The sequence below is a fragment of the Pipra filicauda genome, unplaced genomic scaffold (assembly GCF_003945595.2).
Source record: "Pipra filicauda isolate LSUMZ 115617 unplaced genomic scaffold, ASM394559v2 scaffold11_size5308982_pilon, whole genome shotgun sequence".
Classification (NCBI taxonomy): Eukaryota; Metazoa; Chordata; class Aves; order Passeriformes; family Pipridae; genus Pipra; species Pipra filicauda.
The window spans coordinates 3,926,247-3,938,783 of NW_024103652.1; the positions used below are offsets into that span (position 1 = coordinate 3,926,247).

The 12,537-nt window shown below is 48.3% G+C and overlaps 1 protein-coding gene across 1 annotated transcript in view; it reads right to left on the reverse strand.

The window, feature by feature from the left end:
* Window positions 1–5,293: 5,293 nt before the first annotated feature.
* The window catches only part of NFKBIA (NFKB inhibitor alpha), a 45,106-nt gene continuing 37,862 nt past the window's right edge, over window positions 5,294–12,537 (reverse strand). The window contains exons 2-7 of the mRNA XM_027726896.2: window positions 8,685–9,426; window positions 8,239–8,347; window positions 7,508–7,718; window positions 6,925–7,013; window positions 6,547–6,807; window positions 5,294–6,052 (exon numbers count right to left, since the gene is read on the reverse strand). Of these exons, the coding sequence (XP_027582697.2) occupies window positions 6,005–6,052; window positions 6,547–6,807; window positions 6,925–7,013; window positions 7,508–7,718; window positions 8,239–8,347; window positions 8,685–9,426 (1,460 nt within the window). The 3' untranslated portion in view covers window positions 5,294–6,004. The remainder of the gene's footprint in view (window positions 6,053–6,546; window positions 6,808–6,924; window positions 7,014–7,507; window positions 7,719–8,238; window positions 8,348–8,684; window positions 9,427–12,537) is intronic.

Genomic DNA, 12,537 nt, shown 5'->3' on the forward strand with positions numbered 1-12,537 from the left:
TCCTTGGGATTGTTTTCCCCAAGCTATGCTTGGCACAGCCCGGAGTAAGGAGCCTCCTCACAGCTAGTTTGTTTGTTTGCCGGGGCAAAACTTCTCAGAGAAGCTGCTTCCAGGGGTCAGATCTAAGTTTTTGGATGAAATCCAGAAACACCAGCCTTGACGCATGCTGGAATGGAAACCCATCCACTTCAAAAAAATTGAAAGAAGAGAGTGGTTTCATTCTGTGTGCTGCACAGGCTGGACAAGCATCCTTACAGACTCTTAGTCCTTCTCAGCTCAGTACTTTCAGAGCTTTGATTGACACATAGTGTGTCCTTTTCCCACGCAACACAGCACGGGTCCTCCCACACTGCAGGAGAAAACCCCACGGACCGGCTCTCTATTAACACTGGTCCATCCTCCTCCGCGGAAGCTGCCTCTCACTTGACCCCTGGGCACTCCCCAGTGAGAACAAAGAGCGTCGCTGAAACGGAGCAGCAGCATTCACAGAGACCTTCTGTAGGGCCTTGGGAAATTCCCTCCTTCAAGCTACTGAAACCCAGGGGCAATAATTAACCATGCTAAGTGTTGCACTCTGATTGTAGCTGAGTGCCCTTCAAGGGCTGCATGTATGTTAAAAATATTTGTGTTTTAAGGCTCTTTCTTGAAGCATACATTTGCTTACATTTTGCTTTCAGCTGGAGGGATGAAAATTTTACCTTGAAAGATGCACAGGAAAAGTAACCTGAATTAGCTAAAACTGCAAATGGAAAAAGGATTTAAATTAAAGGAGTGCAGGCCTGTTCCTCAGAGCAAGGGAGCCCCTGGGGCTGGTAGTGGACAACAGGAGGCTGCATTCCTGCAGCTGGAGAGGCAATGTAGCTTGGTGCCATGGCTCATGGCAGCTGTAATAGGGTGAAACTGCAGAAAGGAGTGAGCAGGGAAAACCCCAGCTCACTTCTGACAGGACTGGAAAGTCCTGTTTGGAAAATTGAACAAGGAGACAGTCCTGGGAAAATTTGAGGGCTGGAGCAAGGTGAGGGCAGGCAGTCAAACCTCCAGGGTGTCAGAGCGAGTTCCTGTTTCAACCTCTCTGGACTTCTTGCATTATGGCCTGATAAATGTGTCAGCATTTAAAGGGAGCCTTTTGGTCTTGACAATGCTTCAGAGAGCTATCTGAAGGGACAGGGAGGTGAACAATGCCAGAGCTGTGACAGGCAGTTGCTGAGGCTGTCTGGTGGCATGTGCTGTTCTGACTGGCATGAGGGGACAGGGCCTTCCTGCTCACTCATCCCTTGGGATACTGTGCAGTTCTCATTCTCCAGCAAAGCACTGGAGCTGGGAGCACAGAAATTCTGGAAAAATCCCTTCCTCCTGTCACCTGAAGTGAGGGCAGCCTTTCGTCCAGGGAGAGATTCTTCTCTGCCACCTCTGCACTCTGTTTTGCAATTCTTTCTTCAAGGAACAACCAGATGCTTCATTATTTTCAAAGCTCATTTTCTACAGAAAAACTATCTGTGCTGGGCCTCTGCCTGGCCCAGAGTCCACCACCATTGAAAATTTCCCATTAAAACAAGTCACAAATGCCACTTGTCCTCATCCTTGGAGATCATGGTGTCTTCCCTTGGGTTTTGTTGCTGGTTTCACTTTTTTCTTTCCTCACTCAACCATCTTGCTCATCCGGATCTGAACTGAAGCTGTGAAGCAAAGCTGTGAAGCAAAGCCAGCAGCAGCGGGGCTGCCATTCTGGTGGCCTGGTGGCCTTACTGCCTTCTTCTGCATCAAGTCCTGCTGGGGCAGGCAGGTACGTGTGTCCACCAGAGCTGGTGCAGGACATGTGGTTGGTTAACACTGTCTGTTGGCCCCTGCCTGGATCTATAGTTTCTCTTGCGGTGTAAAACGCTAAGTACTCAAATAGAGAGCCCCTTCCTAATGTCAAAAGGCTGAAAGAGGAGGAGGAAGGCAGTAAAAGTTAAGGCCTCTAAGTTTGGACTGTGGCCCCTTGTGATGTCCAAGCCCATCAGCAATCAGACAGGCAGTCAGCTCCTTGGGCTGCCCATCCCACCTCTCTTTGTTGAGGGAGCGGAGACACCTACATCCATGTGTCAAACAGGTCACACGGACCAAAGTGTGTGCAAGGAGGAACATAACCTAAGAGCAGCAGAACAAGCAGATGGGGAGGATGGTGAAAGGTTTCTGCTCATGACTGTACAGGTCATGCTGATGCTGTAGCCAGTGGGAGAAAGCAGCTTCCCTGTGCGTGTCTCCAGGTGCAGGGTTGCCTTTTGCGCTTGCTTTTTACACTTTACAAAGCTGCAGTGAATGGAAGAGAGGGGTTCCAAATTACTGGGGGAAAAATCAGGCCTTGGGCTCTGCTGTCCAGTGTCACCTCCCTGGAGATCTCTATTTTATCTGTCACCACCATAAGGTTCTTGAGAAGTCTGGGACTGATGCTAAGAAGGGTGAAAGGCAGGAGAGCAGAGACTGAAGGTGGCCTCTTGCTTGTGATTATGGTGAGAAAGGTCTGCAGCGAGCTGGAATGAAAGCAGGAAGAGGAGGGTGTGGGAGGAAATGGGGAGTTCTGTTCTTTGTGTGCAGTATAAGGAAGTATGGGAATATCCTTGCAGGATTTTCAGAGATTTACAAGAATGGGCAGCAGAGAAAGGCTGGGGAAAAAAAAATGTAACCTCATGCTGTGTAATGACAGGTGAATGACTGGTGTTGCAGGTGAAGAGGGAGGGGGGACCTGCGGAAAGGGAGGAAAGGAAAAAAGAACAAGCAGAGGCAGATATGAGTGCCAAGGGCAGTAAGAGCAGAGGACACAGGCATGTCAGTTATAAAACTAAATCTGAACTTCACAGGACCTTGATCTACAGCAGCATGGCTGCTCTTGAAGCTTGCAGACACACACAAGGCAGTTGGAAAAGGTGCTTGTGAGAGAACATTGGACCAGTATGGGGAGGCACTGGCAGTAGAAGCAAGAACAAGCTAATGTGCTCTGCAAAAGCAGCTGTACTGTCTGAATAAGGAAAAAGTGATGCTGGAAGAATAAACGCATATGGAGTTCTTGCTCCATGCCCAACAAATGGGACCATGCAACATATCTGCCAGAATGCTGAGAAGACCTCATGAAGGCAGATTATCACCAGAAACACTCTCAGGAGATCTTTCTAAAGGTATAGGTGTGGAAAGGGCAGAGACAGTGGACATGCAGCCATTAAGAGCACATGTTCGAAACTAGGGGTGCAGGACTGTCCTACAGTGGACAATCTTGCTATATAATGAAGTGAACAGGTAAAGCTCTGCACTGAGTAACTCGCATTAGCAACGCACAAATACACAACATGCCCCAGCTTATTTTGCTAACAAACACATATTCTCACATTAATCTCCATCCTACTTGCTTTACCTGTGGTTCCTCTGCATATGTTACATGGTTACTTTTGCATGACTGGTGGAGGCAAACAGTAGCAAACCCAGCATGTGGTATTTGGGCAATGATTTGTTTAGCTGCAGAACTTCCTCGTACAGTAAAACATTTATTTAATTTATTAAGTCATTGCAGAATTCTTGCAAGATTATAGCAGTGCCTTCCTAGATACTGTTTGTGTAAATATTGCAATGGACAGCAGAGAACGTACCACTGCCTCTGAAACTACTAGACCAGCCTGGTACTACTGATAACTGCATTTTTCTCCGTCCCTCTGGCGTTCAAATGAGAAGTATTTGCATTCAGATGGTATCTATTTAAGTATTTGCATAGCAGGTCCAGCCGTGTACCCAAGCACTTTCAGAGCACTGATGGCTGTAGCTGGTGAATGCCTCTGCAGGACCTTGACAGCATTTCCAGCCCATCTTGAAATGGGAAACTGAGTGGAGCATTGCTGTTTCTACTTCCAGACATGGAATCACTTGAGATTCTTTGCTGTAGCAGCAAGTGAACAAACCCCCTCAATCTCTACTCCCAGCTCAGATTTAGTGGTTGGTCAGAGTGTAGGGTGAGTTCGCAACAAGAAGGGGTTTTGGCAGATTCTCACCCCGCCCCGCACCTGGAAAACTTTGCAGGTTTGCAATGCAGATGTGGCCGTCTGCCAGAAGGAACTTTCAGCACATACACCTGGGTTACGCTTATGCAATTAGAGGGGAAGGGAAATAAAAATGACTCAGGATGACAATTTTATATAAAACTTTCCACAATGGCCTTTGGCTCCCATGCAAATTAGGAAGCACCCAGCCAGCTGTGGGGTTCTTCCTCATACCAGTGAGCCCTCCTTAGAGCAGGTCATGTGTCAGAAACCCCTTGCGAAGAGCAGGGTAGAAAAAGGAATGGGTGTTCCTGTGCAACCCGGGGCCATGGCATTCTCCAGCAGCCTGAGCTAGGCCAGGTGCCAGCAGCACATAAGTCCCCTGGCCAACATACTTGGCAGAACTCCAGCCTGCGTCAGCAGCATTGCTGCTCCCTGTTCCCATCCACGGGGTACAGCACAGAAGAAACAGGGCATGGTCACCCCTCACACAGCTCATCCTTTACCCCGACACGCAACAGGCTAAAATTTGTGTCTGAAAGTACTCCTGTGCTGTGATGTGCTGCCAGCAGAAAATGAAGTGTAGGAAAGGACTTGAACAAAGTGACTCTGTTTCCCTGAATGCTGGAGAGAAACCTGAGGAATAACTTAAGGGGATTAAAGCCACATCCTTTACTGCTATGAATTGGACAAGAATAGCTGTAGCTCCTGCAGTGGGGAAGCTGGGAGGCCCCCTACCTGAATTTCAGGGGTGGAAACACCCTGGGAGTGTTCCCTCTTCCCATGGAAATCCCCTTCGGAAATTCCAAAGGTGTCAGAGTTCCAGCTGGAACTGGGCCAGGAGATAAACAAGAGGTGAGCAGACACAGGGTTGTGCTGCAAACCTCCAGCCTCCTGGAAAAAACTGCCAAGTACTGGAGCTGGAACAAAAGGTGCTATGAGGGCAGAAGTGGTCAGGTGCTGCCACAAACAGCCTAAAAAACCCCGCTCTAGTGGGCGGGGAGCCTGGTGCTGGGTGACAGAGGGGGAATCCCGGCCCCACAGCCCGCCTGCTGCAATGGGTGCAGGAAACAACACCTACGTCTGCCTCCAAAATTAGCTGCAGCAGAAGGGCTGAGAGCTGCAAGCTGCTCAGATGTCTTATCACTGCTGAGGTGAACTACCTAAAACCCCTGAGACCGTGACCCCATTGGTCTACTAGGTGGTAAATGTTTCTTAAAAAGCAAACCAGGCAGGTTCCCATGATCTCAGGACAAGGAGGTGAGCAATGAACCATTCCACAGACTAGGTACAGTAATCTGACTTTTTTTTAATAAATACATATCTCACATGTACCAAAATAATTATAAACAAAAAATGTACAGTATTTACACAATATACAATTGCTAAAAAGTGTAGCAATTATGACACACATGGTGTGAAACACACTGTTTCCAATGCCCACAGTTAACATTATTGCTACTTTCTCTTATGAGCCAGGAGGTCACCAGTCCCTTGGTCCGACTCCTCCACTTGGAACGCCCCACTGAGAGCACTGACCCCGACCTGAGGTCAGTCAGAAACGCCAGGAACTGCCACCAGCCCAACGCAAATTAACACACAGGCTCTGAGAAGAAGGGGTGTTGGTATGAGTCCACCTTGCCATGAAAGTACACGTGTTCCTTGCAGTACTTAATGCCACAAGCAAGCTCCCTGTAATGAGCAGGTTGGATGTGTAGTCTGTTACCTTTGTAGGGCTGAGAAAATGGGCTACATGGCTCTTTATCAGGTGGCGTGAATAATCACAGATCTCTACTGATGTTACATATCCCACTCCTGTATTTAAACACGGGGCAGATCCTGGAACTGTCTTGTTAAAGTTATGAGCTCCTTCTCCTTGCTGGGCAGTGTAGTATTTCCTTCCTGTTTTTTCTCTCCACATTGCGACTTTCTTTTTAAATGAAGAAAGTCAGTCCTTTTTCTATACATAGGTATATAGTCACTTCACAGAAAGCTCTGCTTTAAAATGCCAGCTGTCGTCCTCCAATAAGGCAGTCATCATATATAAGCTACAAGAAAAAAAACAAAAGCTGTTAATGCAAAAATCTTACTGAAAATACTGTATCCACTCTGGGACAACAGCCAAATTCTGCATGCCCAGACTTCAGCAGTGTATACAGTTTTTACACCAAAATGGTTACTTTTGCCATTTAACAGCACTCAGAATGTTAGAAAAACAAAGGCTGGGGAAGAGGAAACCGCCCATTAACTTGAATTTTATCTCATGAGGTTCTCTGTCAGCCACAGAATGGTGTGCAGAGAACCATGTTGCATGAAGTTAACCTCCATTCCCTCCTGTTATTTTTTTACTTTTTATTCTTACTCTGTTTATATGCTTGCCCCACTTGCCATTTTGCTCACTGCTGACAGCATGACCTTATTTATACATGCCTGTTATACTGCAAGAGGTTACTGGGGCATGTTGTCAGAGCAGCAGCAACAAAAAAACCTACACAAGACAGGATTTTCCCATTCTCTTGAAAAGAAGCAAACAGTTACTTACTTCATCCTCTGTGAATTCAGGTTCTGATTCACTGCTCTCCTCATCCTCACTTTCTGGCAACATCTGCAGGTCAGCTGTGGTCAGCTGCTTCAGCTTTTCCTGTATGCTTGAGTTGTCTCTTCCCCATGTGAGCTGATAGGGGGAATAGCCCTGATAGGTCACTTTGTTCACATCTGCCCCGTGTTTCAGAAGAAGCGACACCAGGTCTGAATTCTGCAGATCAACAGCCAAATGTAGTGCTGTTCTGCCATTGCACGGCTCCTGTGTGAAAATAACATAAGGTCTGGCATGTTAGGAGAGGTAGAGCCGCTGCCAGATCTGTTGATTCTTAAGACTACACAGCCCCACTCAGTTAAAGTCATGGTACACATTACATACCTGTGCATTTACATCTGCTCCCAAGGACAGCAGATACTCGACAATAGCCAGGTATCCTTGAATGGATGCCAAATGAAGACACGTATGTCCTGCAAAACACAAACAAAGGGAAAATCTGAGTAAGTCTAACTCAATGCCTCATCATTTCTTAAAAGTCAAGATGATAGGCCAGGATGATACTAAATTTGCAATTCATCCATGGCAAAAGGGTGTTTTCCGGAAGAGCTTTCCAGCTTCCAGTGAGCATGAATAACGAGGTTGGATTTCAAAAAGATTTCTTAGGGGTTTTATTCCAGTGCTTGACTGCAACTTATTACAACCAAAAAAAGAAGGAGCATGGCAAAAGTACTCACTAAAAATGCAAAATTCAAAGCCATGAGAGACAATAATCGACACTGAGGAGGCCTATAAGACAGTGGTGTTTTAAAGAAGTCACACACTGCTGTGTGCTTAGGGCTCCTCAACTCTCAAATGGTCATAATAATCCTTCTCCACCTCTCCAGAGATCTTTGAGATCTACAGGACACCAACCCTACCCTCAGTGCAGCACATCAAGATAAACTGTTTAGCAGTGTGCCTGTACCTTTGTAGTTGGTTGCCTGCAGGACAGCGAGGAGGTGGTGTGGCTGGCAGTACTGCGTGAGGACGCTGACGCTCCTAAGGGAGCCCTGCTGGCAGGCAATGTGCAGGGGGGTGTTTCCTCGGAAGTCCCTGACTTCCAGGTCGCATCCAGCCTTCAGAAGATGCTCAGCAATTTCAGGCTGATCAGTTATCACTGCCAGGTGAAGAGGAGTCTGCACGAAAGAGAGGAAAAGCAGCCTGTAAATTACAGTGCAAACTTGCAGCAACATCTGGACAAGCAGACCTCTCCACCGCTTGGAGATTTGTGCCACCAGCTAAAAGCACACTCGATAAACTCAATTCTTTTTGCTTCCCAAGATATTGTATAGCTGCCCTTTCCTCTGGAAGTGATGAACTTAGGGCTCTCTGGACACCGAACAGTCCATCTATATGAAGTGTATCATTAACATCTCAATAAAGAGGGATGCAATTCATTGCATCATATTTGAAAAATGTGGGTGTTAAATGCCACTCTTTCAGGGGAGAGGAAGCATTGTACTAACACCGGCTGGAGCCAGCTGGGGACTTTCCCGAATGCAGGCTTTGATTTAAGTAGGCTTTGATTCAATTGATTCCATCAATTAAAACAAACAAAAAAAAAATTAAAAGGACTTTTTTGGGGGAATTCCCCAGAGGCCTTGTGTGGGGGTAGCTGGGGCTGATCCGGATTTGGGGCTGTGGAGGTGAAAGTACCTGGTTGAGGTTGTTCTGGAAGTTCAGGAAAGCCCGGTCGCCGGCTGCCTGTTGGATCACCTCCAGGCTCAGGGCTTTTTCCTCGTGAATAATTGCCAAATGGAGAAAACTACACGGGAAAAAAAAAGAATAATTAAGCGACACACGTTAAAACCCCCTAATGCCACGTTAGCCCCCCCAAATCCCTGCGGCGGGCCCGGGGCAGGGTCACGCGCGGGTGTCGCAAGCCGGGGCTTTCGGCGCGGCCGGGGCTTTCCGCGGCCCGGGAGCCGCCTCTCCCTGGCGCCACTCCAGGGACTTTCCGCCCTCCCTCCCTTCCCTTCCTCCCGCCGCGGCGCGGCCCAGCCCGGCGCCTCCCCGCCGGCAGCACGTCCTGCCCCGTCCCGGTCGTGCCGTGTCCCCCATCGTGTGCGAGCCACCCCTGCCCCGTTTCGACCCCCACTTACGTGTCCCCGTCCTCCGTCAGCTGCTGTGCCCAGGCGGGCGGCTCGCGGGGCTGTAGCCGTATGTCCTCCAGCTCCTTCACCAGCTGCCGGTACTCCTCCTCCTTCATGGAGTCCAAGCCACTGTCGTGGCGATCGTCGAGCGGGAACCCGCCCTGACGGTCCTTCTTGGGGTGCTCGTAGCCCTCCATGGCGGGCGGCTCGGCGGCGCGGCGGGCGCTGATCATGGCGACGGAGCTGCGGGCGCTGCGAGTGAGCGGTAGTGGCGGCGCCGCCTCGCATATACACCGCGGCCAGGGGATTTCTGCGAGGGAGGAGCCGCCGAGGACGGGAATTTCCAGCCAGTCAAAGCCCGACCGACGGGTCTGGTCCTGCTCGGCGCCGCCGGCACTGGCAGGGAGGGCGGAGCAGCTGGGGCCGCCCAGAAGGGGCGTCGGAGGGGAGGGGAGGAAAGATGTCGGCGCGAGAGGGAACTTGGCGTTTTTCCAGGGGGGAAGTACTCGCCTCTCCGGCGTCCCCGTCGGTAGTTCCCTGCCGCACCCCGGGGGGATTTCCCTTCCCTTCCCTGCCCTGCCCGGTCCTGAGGCTCCAGGTGCCCCCTTCCCGGCGGGCAGGGGGTGTGTGCACCGCTGCGGGGTCTCACTGCACGCTCTGGGGACCCCTTGAACGCCCCTCACCAGCTGGGCACTGCCGGCCCTGATTGCACCCTGCGTCCACCGACTTTCTATAAGTTCGGTAAGAGGGGCTGTGGAATCACAAAATAATAGAATAATTTGGGTTGGAAGGATTCTCTAAAGGCCCACTAGTCCAACCCCCCTGCCATCAGCAGGGTCATCTTCAGCTGTATCAGGTTGCTCAGAGCCCAGTCCAGTCTGACCTTGAATGTTTCCAGGTATCAGGCATCCACCACCTCTCTGGGCAACCTGTGACAACCTGTGACCTTCACCACCCTCATTGTAAAAAATGATATCTAATATTTAATTATATCTAATCTAAATTGACCTTCCTATTTAAAACCCTTATCCCTTGTCCTATTGCAACAGGCCCTGCTAAGAAGCCTGTCCCCATCTTTTTTATAGGCTCCCTTCGAACACTGCAAGACCACAGTAAGGTTTCCTAAGGTGACTCTGGCCAGAAGCCCAGGCCGTAAGCATTAGTACTCTTAGAAGCTCCTCTCTCCCACTATCTGCACAACGGCAGATCCCTGAGCCTGTGAGGATCTTTTTGAGGTCTGATGAGAGGGACTCTTAGGAGTCATTAACCAGTGCTCATCTAACGATCAGTAATAAGCTTTGTAGCCAGCCCAGGGTGGCGAAGTCATGCTAAAATTTCAGGGAACCAAATACCACCAGAGAATGCTGAGGCTGCTACTGCATCTGCCCTGCTTGAGGGAGGGTGGTGTTATCACTTTTTGGAGAGATTGAGGTAGTATTGCAGATGATGGACGTTTATGCTGTCACAACACCTGCAAGTGTGCAGGTGCTGCCTCAGCGTTTAGAGGATTTTGCATCTCTGCAGTGGAAATTTTCACTTTGTTTCAGTGCTGTGGGATCAGTGCTGTGAGAATTCTGAGCCACTCCTGTACATCCAGTTCTAGTCCAGGACTAGATAGGCCTCTTTCAAAGGGTACATATCCATAATGGAACAAACAAAGAAATTACATCTTTGACTGTTATTACTTTCTCTGCCCATTCCTAGTGACTCTGCTCCTTTTTACTGCTGTTGTGCCATCTGTGGGTAATGAAAACTGGATAAATGCAGGCTCCGACATGGATAAAAGACATTGTCTGCAGAGCTGAGAGCACTGAATTTTTCCCTGGTGAATTTTTCCTTTGACTTCTCAGATGTAGGGGATTCCCATGAAGAATTTTTCTTCCCTTGCAACTATTGCTGACCTCACTGAGTAATAATGTCTGCGCTTTTTTTTCCTTTTGTCATTTTCCCATGGGATGGCATCCCTTTGAACAAGAACTTATGAGAAAATCCAAAGATGAAAGGATTGAAGAGCTAGAGGAAAAGGAGAATGCCTGGCTTTCTCTGAGCAGATGTTCCTAATTTTCAGCCCAGCTGTGCCATACCTGGACTTTTTTTCAGTGTTTATCACTTGGCCTGGGACAATCCAGTGGTGCTTTTGGGCATGTTTAGAAAAAAGCCATACAACTCTTTCTGTTATAGGTTAAGGGTTATGAAAGTTTTGTGAGTTTTTTGAAACAGTTTCCCCTTTTTAACATAAATTGGCAGGGGAAATTTAATTAACAAATGAATATCTTCCTACCTGCTTCTCTGCAAAAAAGGGAGGATGAGAGTTGGAAAGCAATGTCTTGCTCTGTCTAGCAGGGGAATTGAGCCCAGTGAGGACCATGCTGTCTGCAGTTGGGATTTTGCTAGAACCACACAGAAATTAAACTTTAAAAGTTCTGTCCTCACTGTGACGGCTGGAAACTGAGTTCAGCAAAGGGAATTCTTTGCTTCCTTCCATAAATGACCTCCAGGTGCTCTCGCAGGCTACCATAGGGCTATTTTTAGCAATCATTTGCCAGCAACAACCTCTTTTCAGAGGCACATGAGATACTTTTATTCTGTGTGTGTTTAAGCTTGGTGATACTGCAGCTAGTTATAGGTAGCAGAAAGGTGATCAAAAATGTTTTCTGAATGGAAAGTCATGCCAAGGCCAGTCCACTTCCTGCCCCAGGGAGATGCTGCTGCTCTGCAGCCTGGCCATAAGCATCACAGGGGGCCCCAGACCCCTGAGTATTAGGCAGACAAAGCAAGGCTTGAGAAGGGATTTAGCCCTAAACCCTGGTCCATATATAAAGTAGCAACCAGCTGAAGATGCAGGGGCAAGTGGAACCCTCATTAACAAATAAAGCTGCTGTCTCCTCTGTAACTCCTCACAGCTACCACAGTTGTTGTATATTTGCCTAAGGGGATGGCATGTAGAAGATAGCATAAATCAAAGATTTTGGAGTGGTGATGAAGGTCATCGATGCTGGTTTTGTGCTGCTGAAGTACTGTCTTTTTTTCTAAATTACTACATTCTAGCAGTTCTTCTATACAATTTTCTACATGGTCCACAAGAGAAGAAGAATAGGAAGAAACAAATTCAGCTTTTTGGATATAGAGTGGAGCCTATTGCAACTCCAGTTTCCTATGTGGCCTCTAACTCGGGTGTTGCAGTTCTGAGAGGCTCAAACATGCCCCCCAGGGGATGGAGTGGCTGTACCTATCCAGGGACAGGGGTTGGCCCTGCTGAAACAGGAGGAAAACTTCTTGAATGCTGCAGTCATCTGTGCCAGCCTGAACCCTCTTTTTCTGCTTGTGTATTCTGGTTTAATACCTCTGCTATGCCTGCATTAATTTCACAGGAGCGTTTTTTGTGCTCTTCAGTTTGAGAGGAGATTAATGTTCTCTTCGTTTTTTATTCAAGATTATTTTAACAGTCTCTGCTGCCTGGTCCAGCAGGCACTTCAGGACCAAGGGACTACCTGAAAGTCACTTTAAAAACGTAAAAGGCTGTAACCACGGGAGGTGGATTTGCACCTGATACCTAAGAGCTAGGTTTTGCAAAAGCCTCCTCTACTCTGTATGCCCTGAGAACGCAATTGTCAAGTCTGTGGGGCTGCAGGGATGTAATGTTTGTTTTTATTCTACCTTGCAGAAAGCAGCTGGCAGGGCTCCGAGAAGCAGCCTTGAGTGCCTGAATACTGAAAAGGGGCAGTAGGGTTTTAATTAGTTTTTAAAGTACATGAAGGATTCTCGTGCTCCTTCCTCCAGCAAACACATTAAACTGTAATTTCCTGATTGCCACACTAATCATGAGAACTGTCTTGTGCTGTTGATTTACCAGAGTTGGTCC